Source organism: Staurois parvus, unplaced genomic scaffold, assembly GCF_062004578.1.
Source record: "Staurois parvus isolate SC_StPar_1 unplaced genomic scaffold, SC_StPar_1.0 ptg002944l, whole genome shotgun sequence".
NCBI lineage: Eukaryota > Metazoa > Chordata > Amphibia > Anura > Ranidae > Staurois > Staurois parvus.
In genome coordinates, this window is record NW_028320740.1 from 71,278 (window position 1) to 89,945 (window position 18,668).

The 18,668-nt window shown below is 51.1% G+C and overlaps 1 protein-coding gene across 2 annotated transcripts in view; it reads right to left on the reverse strand.

The window, feature by feature from the left end:
- TOGARAM2 (TOG array regulator of axonemal microtubules 2) overlaps window positions 1-18,668 on the reverse strand; it is a 65,188-nt gene that overhangs the window by 39,738 nt on the left and 6,782 nt on the right. Inside the window, exons 4-9 of one of the 2 annotated variants that reach the window (XM_089666969.1) lie at window positions 17,648-17,859; window positions 16,936-17,102; window positions 15,892-15,926; window positions 9,652-9,770; window positions 9,088-9,223; window positions 5,724-5,906 (exon numbers count right to left, since the gene is read on the reverse strand). In XM_089666969.1, coding sequence (XP_089523095.1) covers window positions 5,724-5,906; window positions 9,088-9,223; window positions 9,652-9,770; window positions 15,892-15,926; window positions 16,936-17,102; window positions 17,648-17,859 — 852 coding nt within the window. Of the gene's footprint in view, window positions 1-5,723; window positions 5,910-9,087; window positions 9,224-9,651; window positions 9,771-15,891; window positions 15,927-16,935; window positions 17,103-17,647; window positions 17,860-18,668 lie in introns of both variants that reach the window. The other variant, XM_089666968.1, reaches the window with a different exon arrangement.

Below are 18,668 nucleotides of genomic sequence, written 5' to 3' on the forward strand. Positions count from 1 at the left end.
GACAATCCTACCAGTGCAGGCGTGACGGACAATCCTACCAGTGCAGGCGTGACGGACAATCCTAGCAGTGCAGGCGTGATGGACAATCCTACCAGTGCAGGCGTGACGGACAATCTTACCAGTGCAGGCGTGACGGACAATCCTAGCAGTGCAGGCGTGACGGACAATCCTAGCAGTGCAGGCGTGACGGACAATCCTGCCAGTGCAGGCGTGACGGACAATCCTAGCAGTGTAGGCGTGACGGACAATCCTACCGGTGCAGGCGTGACGGACAATCCTAGCAGTGCAGACGTGATGGACAATCCTACCAGTGCAGGCGTGATGGACAATCCTAGCAGTGCAGGCGTGATGGACAATCCTACCAGTGCAGGCGTGATGGACAATCCTACCAGTGCAGACGTGATGGACAATCCTACCAGTGCAGGCGTGATGGACAATCCTACCAGTGCAGGCGTGATGGACAATCCTACCAGTGCAGGCGTGATGGACAATCCTACCAGTGCAGGCTTGATGGACAGTCCTACCAGTGCAGGCGTGATGGACAATCCTAGCAGTGCAGGCATGATGGACAATCCTACCAGTGCAGGCATGATGGACAGTCCTACCAGTGCAGGCATGATGGACAATCCTACCAGTGCAGGCGTGAAGGACAATCCTAGCAGTGCAGGCGTGATGGACAATCCTACCAGTGCAGGCGTGATGGACAATCCTACCAGTGCAGGCGTGATGGACAATCCTACCAGTGCAGGCATGACAGACAATCCTACCAGTGCAGGCGTGATGGACAATCCTACCACTGCAGGCATGATGGACAATCCTACCAGTGCAGGCGTGAAGGACAATCCTACCAGTGCAGGCGTGACGGACAATCCCAGCAGTGAAGGACAATCCTACCAGTGCAGGAGTCATGGACAATCCTACCAGTGCAGGCGTGATGGACAATCCTACCAGTGCAGGCGTGATGGACAGTCCTGCCAGTGCAGGCGTGAAGGACAATCCCACCAGTTCAGGCGTGATGGACAATCCCACCAGTGCAGGCGTGATGGACAATCCTAGCGGTGCAGGCGTGATGGACAATCCTACCAGTGCAGGCGTGACGGACAATCCTACCAGTGCAGGCGTGACGGACAATCCTACCAGTGCAGGCGTGAAGGACAATCCCACCAGTGCAGGCGTGATGGACAATCCTAGCGGTGCAGGCGTGATGGACAATCGCGTCATGGACAATCCTACCAGTGCAGGCGTGATGGACAGTCCTGCCAGTGCAGGCGTGAAGGACAATCCCGCCAGTGCAGGTGTGAAGGACAATCCCACCAGTGCAGGCGTGATGGACAATCCCACCAGTGCAGGCGTGATGGACAATCCTAGCGGTGCAGGCGTGATGGACAATCCTACCGGTGCAGGCGTGACGGACAATCCTAGCAGTGCAGGCGTGACAGACAATCCTAGCAGTGCAGGCGTTACGGACAATCCTAGCAGTGCAGGAGTCATGGACAATCCTACCAGTGCAGGCGTGACGGACAATCCTAGCAGTGCAGGAGTGACGGACAATCCTACCAGTGCAGGCGTGACGGACAATCCTTGCAGTGCAGGCGTGATGGACAATCCTTCCAGTGCAGGTGTGATGGACAATCCTTGCAGTGCAGGCGTGATGGACAATCCTACCACTGCAGGCGTGATGGACAATCCTAGCAGTGCAGGCGTGACGGACAATCCTAGCAGTGCAGGCGTGACGGACAATCCTAACAGTGCAGGCATGACGGACAGTCCTACGAGCTCAGATCGATCTGTGAATAGTAATGTGTGGACCAGTGCTGTATCAGTGTGGGGCCCTTGGCCCCGACAAGACTACCTTTGCTCAGGTGGTGGGCTCTGCTCCTGGTAACGCCATCAAGCCAGGGCTTCAGTCGAAGGGGAACTCCACTTCCAAGCGGGTTTTTCCCTGAAAACCCACCACTTTGAGAACCCCAGAGTCGGGTCTAGGATCTCTGGCCTCTGTTTGGGGTCCAAGGCGAAATGTCGTCATACTTAAATGGGAAGGTGGTGCAGTCCCTCCAGGAAGGCGAGTGGTGGTGGATCTGATCTTGGGGATGGGTCTCAGGGCAAATGACCTCTATGCCCTCATTCATGTAGCTGGGAGCTGGGAGTACACCATAAGCTTCACCAGGCCAGAGGGTCTGGACCTGTTTTGGGAACAGTATGAGGCTCAGTGCAGGTCAAGTCCCGAATGGGAAGGTCTGGCACCAGTTCCTGTCTCACAGAGGTCAACTGTGAAAAAAATAACCATCATCCTCAGTAATGAGAGTGTTCCTCCCTGGGACCGGGACCTAGAGGTCTGGTTGAGACATTATGGGGAGGTTTTGACAAAACCTCATAAAATTCTTGATCTGGACTGGGGGTTGGTCAGTGATGGTCAGGTTGGCCAGGGATGGGAACGCTGTCTGTCACCTGCCCTCCTACACTTTTATAGGGAGGGACAGGATGACTATTTTCTATCCTGGTGTCACCGGTGTGGAGAAAAGGGGCACTTTAGCTCCTCCTGTTCAGCTTTGATATGTTCAATGTGTCGGGGTAAGGGTCATGTGACCAAGGACTGCACCCAGATAAGGTGCTACCTGTGCCTACGCCTTGGCCACCCCAACAGCCAATGTCCTGAGGCCCGGCACAATGTGGAGAAAGAGGTAATGGATGAGCTGTTGAGGCTGGACAGGATGGAGGGTGAGGCCCCTGGTGTACCATCCCCCTCTCCGGTGACTGACTCCCCTGGTTCTGTTCAGGATCCTCCCCAATTCCATTGACCACCCCTCCTGTGTCTGCATTCCTTCTGTTCCTGTCTCTGTTTCCCCCCAAACCTACTGTACCTGCTCCCCTTGTGTCAGAACCTTCCAAATCTGTGCCCCCCGAGTCAGAACGTTCCAAACCTGTGCCCCCCGAGTCAGAACCTTCCAAATCTGTGCCCCCCGAGTCAGAACTTTCCAAACCTGTGCCCCCTGAGTCAGAACCTTCCAGACCTGTGCCCCCCAAGTCAGAACCTTCCAAATCTGAGTCCCCCGAGTCAGAACCTTCCAAACCTGTGCCCCCCCCGAGTCAGAACCTTCCAAACCTGTGCCCCCCCCCCGAGTCAGAACCTTCCAAATCTGTGTCCCCCGAGTCAGAACCTTCCAAACCTGTGCCCCCCCAGTCAGAACCTTCCAAATCTGTGCCCCCCGAGTCAGAACCTTCCAAACCTGTGCCCCCCGAGTCAGAACCTTCCAAACCTGTGCCCCCCGAGTCAGAACCTTCCAAACCTGTGCCCCCCGAGTCAGAACCTTCCAAACCTGTGCCCCCTTGTGTCAGAACCTTCCAAACCTGTGCCCCCCCAGTCAGAACCTTCCAAATCTGTGCCCCCTGAGTCAGAACCTTCCAAACCTGTGCCCCCCGAGTCAGAACCTTCCAAACCTGTGCCCCCCGAGTCAGAACCTTCCAAACCTGTGTCTCCCGAGTCAGAACCTTCCAAACCTGTGCCCCCCGAGTCAGAACCTTCCAAACCTGTGTCCCCCGAGTCAGAACCTTCCAAACCTATGCCCCCCGAGTCAGAACTTTCCAAACCTGTGCCCCCCGAGTCAGAACCTTCCAAACCTGTGCCCCCCGAGTCAGAACCTTCCAAATCTGTGTCCCCCGAGTCAGAACCTTCCAAACCTATGCCCCCCGAGTCAGAACTTTCCAAACCTGTGCCCCCCGAGTCAGAACCTTCCAAATCTGTGTCCCCTGAGTCAGAACCTTCCAAACCTATGCCCCCCGAGTCAGAACTTTCCAAACCTGTGCCCCCCGAGTCAGAACCTTCTAAACCAGTGCCCCCCAAGTCAGAACCTTCCAAACCTGTGCCCCCCGAGTCAGAACCTTCCAAACCTGTGCCCCCCCGAGTCAGAACCTTCCAAACCTGTGCCCCCCGAGTCAGAACCTTCCAAACCTGTGCCCCCCGAGTCAGAACCTTCTAAACATGTGCCCCCCGAGTCAGTTATCCCCTGTGTGTCTTCTCCTCCCAAGTCTGACTTGAAGGAAGGTCCCCCCCCACCAGGAAGGGTGGCAAAAATTGTGCTGCCATCTCTTCTGAAAAGAAGTCCTCTGTGAAAACGTCTAACAAAGAAGCAAAGAGATGAGACTGACTGGCAGTACCTGGGGGGAGAAGGAAGGTTGGAGGCAGAAGAGGCGGGAGGGGAGGGACGGAACAGGGGCGGGAAGCTCCAGTGCCCCTTATGAGTCACTCCTTGTCTCCGCCCCCTTCCCACCTCCGAGCACCATCCCTTGGTTCCGCCCCTTTTGGAGAATACACAGATACCAAGCATCATTTTCTGGTGCTAAATAATTTGTATGGAATTTGTTAATAACGAGAAAAACAGTAAAAATAGATCCCCTCCGCAACAATGGACCCCACCCCTGCAACAATAGATCCCCCAGCAACAATAGACCCTCCACAACAATGGACCCCATCCCAGTAACAATAGATCCCCCAGCAACAATAGACCTTACACAACAATGGACCCCACCCCAGTAACAATAGATCCCCCAGCAACAATAGACCCTACACAACAATGGACCCCACCCCAGTAACAATAGATCCCCCAGCAACAATATACCCTACACAACAATGGACCCTGGCAACAATGGATCCCCCACAGCAACAGAACCCCCCCCCCCGCAGCAACAGACCCCACAGCAACATTAGATCCTCCACACAACAATAGACCCCCCTTCCAAGCGAAAATGGACCCCCCCAGGGGAGGACTGACCATTTGGAAGCTCGGGCACTGCCCGAGGGCCCGGGGTCAGTAGGGGGCCCCATGAGATGCCCCTGGTACCTTTTTCATAGGCTTTTTTGAGTTTGGACAAGGACAGAGGGGCCCCATGAATCCCCTATTGCCCGAGGGCCCCATGAGTTGTCAGTCCGCCCCTGGCCCCCCCACAACAAAATACTACCCCAGAAACAAAAGATCCACCCTAGCAGTAACAACAGATCTCCCAGCCACCATCAATAGGCTCTCCAGCAGCCAGAAAGAATAGACCTCTCCCTCAACAGTAGATCTTCCCAGCAACAATAGATCTCCCAGCAACATTAAAAACCCCCAGCAACATTGAACCCTACACAACAATGGACACAACCCCAGCAACAAAAGATCCCCCCAGCAACAATAGACCTCACCCCAGCAACAATAACCCCCCTCAAGAAACAATAGACCCTACACAACAATAGACTCCACAGCAACAGATCTCCCAGCAACCAGCATTGATAGACCAGCCAACAACAATAGACCCCTCCCTCAACAGTAGATCTTTCCCAGCAGCAATAAATGCCCTATCAGCAACAATAGACCTCCACAGAAAAATAGATCCCTTCCAGCAACAGTAGATCCCCCAGCAGCCATCAATAGACCCCTCCCTCAACCGTAGATCCTTCCCAGCAACAATAGACCTCCACAGAAAAATAGATCCCTTCCAGCGACAGTAGATCCCCCAGCAGCCAGCATCAATAGACCCTCCAGCATGCCCCTGCACCCCTTGCCATCACACACATCCAGTGCCAGAGGTGCCATAACCGCATACCCCCTTAAAAAAATCAGTGGACAAAGCTAATCTGACAGGGCTGTGTTAGTGGCCCCAAATGCACATGGTCAGCGTTGGGGGGGCGGAGCCTAGGACGACACAGAGCTCAGCAGATAGGAGTTCCCCTTTAGTGAGGGATTTACCGGAAGAATGGCGGAAGTCGCTCACAGCCGGTTCTGGGTTGACGGTCGGGATGCTGGGCAGGGATGGTCGGCTGGCCCATTTGTTGAGGCTGATGTTGGCCATGTTGGTCCTTCCTCTTCTCTTCTCCGCACTGATGGGGACGGCGTTCAGTCCGCTCAGGGTGAAGGAGGTCACCGACACTGCTTCTGGAACAACCAATCAGAGACTCACCCTACGAAGATCAGCGTCCCCAAACCTTCTGATCCCTCTAGAGCCCTCCACCCCATTCATTAACCCCTTCAGTACCGGGCACTGTCACCCCCTCCTCCTGCCCCCCGGGCACTGTCACCCCCCTCCTGCCCACCGTGCACTGTCACCCCCCCTCCTGCCCACCGCGCACTGTCACCACCCCCCTCCTGCCCACCGGGCACTGTCACCCCCCCTCCTGCCCACCGGGCACTGTCACCACCCCCCTCCTGCCCACCGGGCACTGTCACCCCCCCTCCTGCCCACCATGCACTGTCACCACCCCCCTCCTGCCCACTGGGCACTGTCACCCCCCCCCTCCTGCCCACCGGGCACTGTCACCACCCCCCCTACCCACCGGGCACTGTCACCACTCCCTCCTACCCACCGGGCACTGTCACCCCCCCTCCTGCCCACCGGGCACTGTCACGACCCCCCTTCCTGCCCACTGGGCACTGTCACCCCCCCTCCTGCCCACTGGGCACTGTCATCCCCCCCACTCCTGCCCACCGGGCACTGTCACCCCCCCCCTGCCCACCGGGCACTGTCACCACCCCTCCTGCCCACCGGGCACTGTCACCACCCTCTCCTGCCCACCGGGCACTGTCACCACCCCTCCTGCCCACCGGGCACTGTCACCACCCCTCCTGCCCACCGGGCACTGTCACCACCCCTCCTGCCCACCGGGCACTGTCACCACCCTCTCCTGCCCACCGGGCACTGTCACCCCCCTCTCCTGCCCACCGGGCACTGTCACCACCTCCCTCCAGCCCACCGGGCACTGTCACCCCCCCCCTGCCCACCGGGCACTGTCACCACCCCCCCTCCTGCCCAGGCCAATTTTCAGCTTTCAGAGCTGTTGCACTTTGAATGACAATAGCGCCGTCATGCAACACTGCACCCATATGAAATATACTATATAACATTTTTTGTACAGAGATAGAGCTTTCTTTTGCGGTATTTAATCACCGCTGGGGGGTTTATTTTTTGGTAAATAAACACAAAAAAAGAACAAACAAACTGTATTTTTCTTCATTTCTGTTTCTGCAAATAAATAATATTTCTTCATAAATTTACAACCTATGAGATATATATCTGAAAATCAACCAATCCGCACTGACATCAGTACTGACGGTCAATCTCATTTCTTGAGGCCCTAAAATGTCAGGACAGTACAAATCCCCCCCCCCCCCCAAATGTCAGGACAGTACAAATCCCCCCCCAAATGTCAGGACAGTACAAATCCCCCCAAACGTCAGGACAGTACAAATCCCCCCAAATGTCAGGACAGTACAAATCCCCCCCCCCTAAACGTCAGGACAGTACAAATCCCCCCCCCCCAAATGTGAGGACAGTACAAATCCCCCCAAATGTCAGGATGGTACAAATCCCCCCCCCAAATGTCAGGACTGTACAAATCCCCCCAAATGTCAGGACACTACAAATCCCCCCCCCAAATGTCAGGACGGTACAAATCCCCCCAAATGTCAGGACAGTACTAATCCCCCCCCCCCCAAAATGTCAGGACAGTACTAATCCCCCCCAAATGTCAGGACAGTACAGATATCCCCCAAATGTCAGGACAGTACAAATCTCCCCAAATATCAGGACAGTACAAATCCCCCCCCCCCCCCACAAATGTCAGGACTGTACAAATCCCCCCAAATGTCAGGACAGTACAAATTGCCCCCCCCCCCCAAATGTGAGGACTGTACAAATCCCCCCAAATGTCAGGACAGTACAAATTGCCCCCCCCCCAAATGTCAGGACTGTACAAATCCCCCCACATGTCTGGACAGTACAAATCCCCCCCCCAAATGTCAGGGCTGTACAAATCCCCCCAAATGTCAGGACAGTACAAACCCCCCCCCCCCCCCCCCAAATGTCAGGGCTGTACAAATCCCCCCAAATGTCAGGACAGTACTAATCCCCCCCCAAAAAAAATGTCAGGACAGTACTAATCCCCCCCAAATGTCTGGACAGTACAAATCCCCCCAAATGTCAGGATGGTACAAATCCCCCCCCCCCCCACAAATGTCAGGACTGTACAAATCCCCCCAAATGTCAGGACAGTACAAATTGCCCCCCCCCCCCCCAAATGTCAGGACTGTACAAATCCCCCCAAATGTCAGGACAGTACAAATTGCCCCCCCCCCAAATGTCAGGACTGTACAAATCCCCCCAAATGTCAGGACAGTACAAATTGCCCCCCCCCCCCCAAATGTCAGGACTGTACAAATCCCCCCACATGTCTGGACAGTACAAATCCCCCCCCCAAATGTCAGGGCTGTACAAATCCCCCCCCCCCCAATGTCAGGACAGTACAAATCCCCCCTCCCCAAATGTCAGGACAGTACTAATCCCCTCCCAAATGTCAGGACAGTCCAACCCCCCCCCCCCGCCCAATGTCAGGTCAGTACAGACATCCCCCAAATGTGAGGACAGTACAAATCCCCCCCAAATGTCAGGACAGTGCAAATCCCCCCCAAATGTCAGGACAGTACAAATCCCCCCAAATGTCAGGACAGTACTAATCCCCCCCAAATGTCAGGACGGTAGTAGATATAGTAGTAGAGGTAATAGAAGTAATGCAGGGGCGGACTGACAACTCATGGGGCCCCCGGGCAATAGGGGTAATGGGGCCCCTGTGTCCTTGCCCAAACTCAAAAAAGCCTATGAAAAAGGTATCAGGGGCATCTCATGGGGCCCCCTACTGACCCCGGGCCCTCGGGTAGTGCCCGAGCTTCCAAATGGTCAGTCCGCCCCTGAGTAGGGGTAATAGTAGTAGTTGAATAATACACTATTTATGTCAGGGGCGGACTGAACATTTGGAAACTCGGGCACTGCCTGAGGGCCCGGGGTCAGTGGGGGGCCACATGAGATGCCCCTGGTACCCGGGGGCCCCATGAGTTGTCAGTCCGCCCCTGGTTTATGTATGTAGTATATTGGGCGGTGTTGCACGCGGTTGCAGGTTGTCAGGGTAACAGGTGCAGGGGAGGGGTAGATTTCGGTAGATTTTGCCTCCCAGCTGCCTGTCCACCACCCTCTGAAGAGCACTCAAGCACAGATCAGTTGTCAGAGGGACGGCAGGGCTGCCACTGGTGTCAGTAAGGAACGTGGTCCTGGCTTGGCACTGACCTCCCCCCACATCCACTCCTTGAAGCCCCTCCCACATCTGCTGCTGGCTCCGCCTCTTTTGGTTTCGGAGATTCTCGATTTCTTGCTGTTTCTGCCGCATCTTATCTTGCGCAGACTTGGATATGGAGACGCTGACCTGCAATGACAGAGATGGGGGTTTGTATTCCTACGTTGCAGCACAGCGATCGTCTCTTCTCTGATCGACCACTAATGTAACCCCCCGCAACTGCCAAGTGTCATGCAGAGGGACGGCCCCCCCCGAGAGGCTACTCAGAAGGGGAAACTATTACTGCTTGGGGGTCTATTGTTGCTAGGGAGAATCAGGATGGTGGACGGGTATTCGGTCTGTGAAGAATAAATGCCGATCGCCATTTACGGTCAGCTGGCAGCCAGGCACAGAGGCAATTCCCCGGCGATGACACGCCATTCGGGTCAGAACCGAACCGAGAAGAGTCAGCTGGGCAGAGACACCCGACAGGCTGATCATACCGGAGGGAGGGGGGTGAAACATGTCAGAGGAGAACGATCTGCACCTCTCCTCCAGCTTTCATGCGACTGACTCACCCGCGAATGGTTCTCCTTCCCCTCCTCCTCCTTGACAAGCTGCGGCAATCGTTCGCCGTCGGTTTGAGTCGGTTTGGATGAGATCGGATCCGAATCGCTTTCCACAGCAGGATCAGCATCTGCGCAGGAAGCAGAAGACAACCGCGGTGAGCAGACAGAAGCGAACCTAAAATCAAAACTACAGCGACGTCATCGAGGCCGGGAGCCCCAGTCTTCACATCTCTTCAGCACATGCCGTCAGCGCGGTGTCTAGAAACATGCGCAGAGCCGCCGTGTGCGCTTCATTTCGAATCGAAATTCGGACAAAATTCTATGTTCTTCAGAGCTTCGGAGGTACAGGAGCTCAATTTTCGAATGACAATAGTAACAAATTTTTACGAATCTGAAACAATGAAATGAAATTTCATCCGAACTTCGAATCGAATTTGAAAATGAATTTGGAAAACAAATTCGAAAAATCGACATATCGCCGATTACTGATTTCCTTCAAACACTGTGTGTGTGTTAGTATTAGAAGATAGCCATCTTCCGAAATTCAAATTTTGGAAAGTATAGAGTAGATTAAAATAGAATAAAGTAGAACAGAATAGAATAAAATAGACGAAAAATGTGAATTAAATAGAATAGAAAATAAAGAAATAGAAGAGAATAGAAAAAAAATAGAACAAAATATAATAGAGAATAAAGCAATAGAATGGAATAAAATAAAATAGAAGGAATCTTCTGAAATTCAAATTTCAAAAAGAGTAAAATAGAAAATAAAGGAAAAGAATAGAATAGAAGAGAATAGGAAATAATAGAACAGAATGGAATTAAAAATAGACTAGGAAAAATAGAATAGAAACCAAAGGAAAAGAATGGAATAAAATAGAATAGAAAATAAAGGAATATAATAGAAAATAAAATTAAAGAATAGAACAGACTAGAAAAAAACAGAATAGAATAGAAAATTCGAATTTCGAATAAAATAGAACCAGCTGTCCTTCACAATGAATTTGCATCAATTTAACATTTTTCGATTCGTATCTGATTTTGAATCTGTTGGAAAAATTTGAATCCGGTTGAAAACAAATAAATGAAACTGACCAAAACAAATTTTGTTAACTAATCGACCTGAAATGAAACAAAGTTTTTTGTTCTGCACATGTCTAGTACAGAGATATCAGAGAAGGGTGGAGGAAGGTGTGGCTTGAGTGCTTGTCCTTTGCCTGACTGGCCCCCTCTCTCTGTTGTCTCCATGTTGGATCTTGCCCTATCTTGGTGTCTCTGAGTGCCCTGAGTCTTCTTCTGGGTGCCCAGGGACTTCTGCTGCCCCAGATCTTCTACTGAGTTCTCCTAAGTTCTTCTACTGAGTGCCCTGAGACTCCTACTGGATGACCTAAGTCTTCTACTGAGTGCCCCAAGTCTTCTGCTGTGTCCCTCTGGACTTTCTTCTGGGTGCCTAGGGACTTCTACTATCCCAGATTTTCTACTGAGTTCCCCTAGGTCTTCTACTGATGCCCTGAGTCTTCTTCTGGGTGCCCAGGGACTTCTGCTGCCCTAGATCTTCTACTGAGTTCTCCTAAGTCTTTTACTAAGTGCCCTGGATCTTCTGCTGGGTCCCTCAGATCTTCTTCTGGGTGCCCAGGGTCTTCTACTGCCCCAGATCTTCTACTGAGTTCTCCTAAATCTTTTACAGAGTGCCCTAGGTCTTCATCTGGGTGCCCAGGGACTTTGTCTACCCCAGATCTTCTACTGAGTTCCCCTAGGTCTCTTACTGAGTGCTCTGGGTTTTCTACTGGGTGCCCAGGGACTTTGACTACCCCAGATCTTCTACTAAGTTCCACTAGGTCTTTTACTGAGTGCCCTGGGTCTTCTGCTGAGTCCCTCAGATCTTCTACTGAGTTCCCCTAAGTCTTTTTGTCAGAGCCTGGGATTTAACCTGGGTCTTCTGTAGTGAGAGGCAATGTTTCTTCTCACTGAGCCACCTGGAATGCTGGACAGCTCCTTTGACAATTCTTTGGATGATCCTGCCTTGGCCCTGTTTGTCTTGAACCTTGAACTCCTTGCTCCTCCCATGAACTTCCTATAAAAGCCATGTCCATGCACTTCCTCCTTGCCAGATTATTGTGCCTTCCCAGCCAATATCCTGCTTATCGGTCCTGCTGCTGTCTACATCTTTGTTACCAACCTTTGGCTTGCTACTGACTACGATTCTGCCTCATCCTAATCTACTACCATTTGTGACCGATCCTTGCCTTGTGACTGACTCTGCTTCTGTTTGATCCCTAAACTGTTTGATCTGCTATTGGTTTCCAGCTTGCTCATTCCCTGGTGGGGTGATCCTGAGATCTGCGACCTGGTATTAACACGCAGCCAAATCCATCTCCACCATTAGGAGCTCAGGGGAAAACCGGTCAATACTTAGACTCCGCACCTCAGGTGAGCCTGCGTTATTCCCAGGGGGACCCGCTGGTGTACCTATCCTGCTGGTTTCAGGTAAGCCTTCCACTGCTGTTACAACTGGTCTCTGAACCAGACCCAGACCCTGACACTTTTACTGAATGCCCTGGGTCTTCATCTGGGTGCCCAGGGACTTTGACTACCCCAGATCTTCTACTGAGTTTCCCTAGGTCTTTTACTGAGTGCCCTGGGTTTTCTGCTGAGTTTCTCGGTTCTTCTTCTGGGTGCCCAGGGACTTCTACTGCCCCAGATCTTCTACTGAGTTCTCCTAAGTCTTTTACTGAGTGCCCTGGGTCTTCTTTTGGGTGCCCAGGGACTTTGACTACCCCAGATCTTCTACCGTGTTCCCCTAAGTCTTTTACTGAGTGCCCTGGATTTTCTACTGGGTGCCCAGGGAGTCTGACTGCCCCAGATCTTCTACTGAGTTCCCCTAGGTCTCCTACTGAGTGCCTCGTGTCTTCTGGGTGCTCAGGGACTTCAACTACCCCAGATGTTCTACTGAGTTCCCCTAGATCTTCTACTGAGCTTCCTGGATCTTCTAGGTGCCCCAGGTCTCCCTAGAGATATGGAGATGATATGTTTTATGCGTCAGTTTCCGAACATTGATTAATTTATCTAGTTTTCAAACCATCTATTACTTATTTTGTTATATTATGACATTAAAGTTTTTTGACCAATTCATTTTTGTTTAGTTAAGAACATGATATTAGTCTTCAATTTGATCCAAAGTGGTCATCATGGAATCCTATCAGCCTCAATACTTTTAATCAATGGGCCCAGAGGTGCCCCGGCCCTATTAGGAGCTGAGAAATGTACCCCAATATTTCTAGCGACGTGGGTACCTCACCCACCTTTAACCTCTGTCTAAAGTTCCGATGCTTTTGTGTGAACTTATAGGTGGGCTGAGTAGCAACAAAATCTGGGACAACCCAAAATTGGACACAAACTTTCACGTCTTCCATTGTGTTCTGATGTCTCCTACTTGATGCCCTAAATCTTCTACTGAGCACCCTAAATCTTCTAATGAGCGCCCTGGATTTTCTACTGAATGCTCTTGGTCTCCTACTGGATGATCTAAGTCTTCTACTGAGTGCCCCGGGTCTTCCGTTGTGTTCTGGGATAACCAATATTGGCCTTGACACATTTAATTGGTTTTTAGGTGGCAGTCACCCATGTGGTTCTAAATTTTGGGGGTATGTTTCTGACAATCATCAGAACAGAGGAAACCACTTGGATGATCAGAGGAAACCACTTGGATGATCAGAGGAAACCACTTGGATGATCAGAGGAAACCACTTGGATGATCAGAGGAAAGGTCTTTTAACAACTTCCAACATTTTGTCCTGATTCGTCTTTGGCTTTTTCTTTGGCATATAACTCCAAACTGGTGACAAATATTTGAGAATCATGCTTTTATGATGTGTCTGTTCAGAAACTACGATACCCAGGAGGCCTTGTCAGGGTTGGGCTTGCAGACCATCAAAGGACACATAAGGCCTCCTTGTGACTTGGCTCGTGGCATGGCTTGCTGGCATTTGTAGTTCTGTCGCATCGGGTTACTATGTGGTTCTAAATTTTGGGGGTGTTTCTGACAATCATCAGAACAGAGGAAACCACTTGGATAAACAGAGGAAACCACTTGGATGAACAGAGGAAACCACTTGGATGAACAGTGAAACATCTCCAACAACTTCCAACACTTTGTCCTGATTCGTCTTTGGCTTTTTCTTTGGCATATAACTCCAAATTGGTGACAAATATTTAAGATTCATGCTTCTATGATGTCTCTTTAGGAACTATGAAACCCAGGAGGCCTTGTCAGGGTTGGGCTTGCAGACCATCAAAGGACACATAGGACCTCCTTTTGACTTGGCCCGTGGCATGGCTTGCTGGCATTTGTAGTTCTGTCGCAACAGGTTACTATGTGGTTCTAAATTTTGGGGGTATGTTTCTGACAATCATCAGAACAGAGGAAACCACTTGGATGAACAGAGGAAACCACTTGGATGAACAGAGAAAACCACTTGGATGAACAGAGGAAACCACTTGGATGAACAGAGGAAACCACTTGGATGAACAGAGGAAACCTCTTGGATGAACAGAGGAAACCTCTTGGATGAACAGAGGAAACCTCTTGGATGAACAGAGGAAACCTCTTGGATGAACAGAGGAAACCTCTTGGATGAACAGAGGAAACCTCTTGGATGAACAGAGGAAACGTCTCCAACACTTTGTCCTGATTCGTCTTTGGCTTTTTCTTTGGCATATAACTCCAAACTGGTGACAAATATTTGAGATTCATGCTTCTATGATGTGTCTGTTCAGGAACTACAAGACCCAGGAGGCCTTGTCAGGGTTCGGCTTGCAGACCACCAAAGGACACATAGGGCCTCCTTGTGACTTGGCCCGTGGCATGGCTTGCTGGCATTTGTAGTTCTCTCGCATCGGGTTACAACATTTTATAAACAACAAATGATTGGCATTTAGTGACTCCATCACAGTCATTGTGCTCCGTGTCACCGGCTTGGAAAGGTCTCCGCCTGTCATTATCCCATCATTGTGCTCGCGGTTTGCACTGTGTAGCAGTAAACATGGCTACTGTGTCTGCGGTATTGTGTTGGTGAAATAATTCTTCCCATGGGCAGGTCTGACAAGCACACGGCTAATTACCCCGCACAATGAGCACGCAATTACCCAGCTATTCATGGCGCAGCTCTCCGGGGTCCTGCCAGGCACATCTCAGCCGTGTACATGGAGTCAATGAAGAGCTGGCAGGCTGAGTCCACACATGGAGATATCAGGTGTCGGTGTCACCGGAGCTCCAGGGATCTTCATAAATGGAGAACGTTGTATCTGGTGTTGTCATTGATTGTGATTTTGGTGTCATTGTATGTTTATAGCGTGTTGGTGGCTTTTACATCTGTCATAGGGGCTGCCGCTGCGCCACGCCCTAAAATGCCGGTTGCCTGGCTGTTATACTTAGAGAGGGGAAGAGTTCAAATTTCTGTAAGAAGCAGTAAATGTGCAACACCAACGGTCATTTTGGGGGTTCAGAGATCCCCCCCTTCATCAGTAACCTGAAAATGGCCAAACCCAACTCTCCTCTCCTGAAATACTCTGCACTGTTCGGGGGACTCCGCTCCTTCCTCTATAACTCTCCTCTCCTGAAATACTCTGCACTGTTGGGGGGACTCCGCTCCTTCCTCTATAACTCTCCTCTCCTGAAATACTCTGCACTGTCGGGGGGACTCCGCTCCTTCCTCTATAACTCTCCTCTCCTGAAATACTCTGCACTGCTGGACGACTCCGCTCCTTCCTCTATAACTCTCCTCTCCTGAAATACTCTGCTCTGCTGGAGGACTCCGCTCCTTCCTCTATAACTCTCCTCTCCTGAAATACTCTGCACTGCTGGAGGACTCCGCTCCTTCCTCTATAACTCCTCTCCTGAAATACTCTGCACTGCTGGAGGACTCCGCTCCTTCCTCTATAACTCTCCTCTCCTGAAATACTCTGCTCTGCAGGAGGACTCCGCTCCTTCCTCTATAACTCTCCTCTCCTGAAATACTCTGCACTGCTGGACGACTCCGCTCCTTCCTCTATAACTCTCCTCTCCTGAAATACTCTGCTCTGCTGGAGGACTCCGCTCCTTCCTCTATAACTCCTCTCCTGAAATACTCTGCACTGCTGGAGGACTCCTCTCCTTCCTCTATAACTCCTCTCCTGAAATACTCTGCTCTGCTGGAGGACTCCGCTCTTTTTTTATATTGGCACCATGTATCTTTTTTTTTTCACACTCACCAGATATCCGGTCGGTTTCCAGCTCCAATGAAAAACTGCAAATGAGAGAAATAAAAGCCTTTAATGAACATTCAGAGACCACCTTAGGCTCGGCATGTTTTAGTAAGCTGCTTCTGGTTAAGCCGCCTCTTGAAACTGACCAGCAACCCCCTCAGTACATTGTCGGGATTCTCCCCCTCAGTCTTGTCACCTGGAAGGTTGTGTTTCTTGCTTGCAGCGCTACCCCCTTAGGAGCCGCCGGTTTCGGGTCGTCCTATTTTCCTGCACGGCCAGGCAACACTGAACACACATTAATGACGCCGGGTCTGGGGCTGATTTAATTCAGATAAGGCACTAAGTGACAGTGGCGTCCCTAGGCAGGTGCAGGGGGGGTGCGCACCGCACTGGGTGACACCTACCGCATGGGGTGACACCGGACCCGCTCTACAAAAAGGTAAGTTTTAAAGCAAGCCGACGATCCCCGCAGGATGGATTGGATCTGCGGATCGAGCATAATGGATGAGAGTCCCATCCATTATGCTCCGCAATCTGCAGATCCAATCCATCCTGCGGGGATCATCGGAGGGGGTGACACCAAGTCTTTCCGCACCGGGTGACACCAACCCTAGGGACGCCCCTGCTAAGTGAGCTCAATTACCACCTTAATCAGCCCCAGAACAGTGGCGGACTGACAAGTCATGGGGCCCCCGAGCAATAGGGGATCATGGGTCCCCTGTGTCATTACCCACACTCACAGCACGCCCAAAAAAGCCTGTAAAAAGGTATCATGGGCATCTCATGGGGCCCCCTACTGACATCGGGCCCTCGGGCAGTGCCTGAGTGCTCAAATGGTCAGACTGCCCCTGCCCCAGATCCTGCGTCATTAATATGTATTTGGGTTTTGAAGGGATGAGGTGGTACACCTCGCACCATCGGATTTTAAAATGCACAAAATTTCCGATTTTCTAAAGAAAATTCGTTCACAATTCGCCCCGTGCATGGCCTGCATTAGACATTTTTCAGTCAGCAAAATGAAAATTCTCAATTTCGTAAGAGATAAGTCACCTTTTGCGTGCGGCCTCACTCCTGGGTGAATTTCCAGCATGCTGGGCACTATTGTTGCGAACCTGATCTGCTCGAAAGTTGGAAGATTTGGAGATGGGCGGTATGACCACCCCGCCAAGAGATTTCCGTTTCCTCTCTGCGCTGGAGCGTACGTACTGCAGGGAGCTCTGAAGGGTAAAGAAGACATTGAGATGATCTAGGTGTAGATTGGGAAGAATAGGATGTACCAAACTTTTTTTTTTTTCTTTTTTTTATCGTTCCCAGTGGGACACACATCAAAAGACGTAATGGAACGCCTCAACCTTCCCTGATCTGTTCAAATACAATTGATTGAAATGCTGCTTTTATATTATAATAAACATGGTGGGTGCATGGTGGGTGCATGGTGGGTGTATGGTGTGTGCGTGGTTGGTCTATGGTGGATGCATGGTGGGTTCATGGTGGGTGTATGGTGTGTGCGTGGTGGGTGGATGCATGGTGGGTGTATGGTGGGTGTATGGTGGGTGGGTGCATGGTTGGAGTATGGTGGGTGCATGGTTGGTGCATGGTGGGTGCATGTATGGTGGGTGCATGGTTGGTGCATGTATGGTTGGTGCAAGGTTTGTATATGGTGGGTGCATGTATGGTGGGTGCATGTATGGTTGGTGCATGGTTGGTGTATGGTGGCTGCATGGTGGGCTTTGAATTGTCCACCATGGGTTTGCCATCCCACCTCTGTGATAGCTGAGGTCTTCTCCCTCTGTCCTTCCATGTGGTCTTCATTCTCCAGTCCATTCTTCCACAGGCCGTCCTCCTCTGAGGTCCCCAGGCGAGGTGTCGGACTCTTCTGGATGGGAGGTACAGGCTTTGTGACCGTCATCAACCTCTGTGAGGCGCTCCTTGGAACGGCGGGTTTCAGAGGCGTGTTCATGGACTCAGTCGGTGCTGTCATGGGGACAACCAGAAACAATTTACACGTCTTTGTGTCACCGTACATACTGCATAAAATATCTAAAAAGGAATTAAAAGGCACATAATTGCTACTTTAACCACTTTTATACCAGAGCCTTTGTTTTCCCGCACACGTGTTAAAATGCACATTTTAGACCTGAAAATTAGTTCAAACCCCCTAAACATGATCTATTTTCTGAAAGCGGAGACCCTGCAGAATAAAATGGCGGCAGTTGTAATTTTTTAATGTCACATAATATTAAAGCACACGTATCAATATGTTACCCAATTATTTGGTAAAATGTAAAAGATCAGGTTGCGTAGAGCATACAGATACCAAACATGTCAAGCTTTAAAATTGTGTGCACCAGTGAAACGGCAAAAACGTCAAATACAATTGATTGAAATGATACTTTTATCTTATAATAAACATGGTGGGTGCATGGTGGGTGCAGGGGTGGACTGACCATTTGGGAACTCGGGCACTGCCCAAGGGCCTGGGGTCAGTAGGGGGCCCCATGAGATGCCCCTGGTACCTTTTCATAAGCTTTTTTGGGTGTGGTTTGAATGTCGGCAAGGACACAGGGGCCCCATGATCCCCTATTGCCCGGGGGCCCCGTGATTTGTCAGTCCGCCCCTGGGTGGGTGTATGGTTGGTGCATGGTGGGTGACACTTTGAAAGCCTTTAACGATGTGTAGCACTACCCCCTTAGGAGTCACTGAAGTTTTGGGTCTCCCTATAATTCTGCGCAGCCAGGCAACACTCATTTTCTTCAGATCTTGCACACAGGAGACAGTAATCA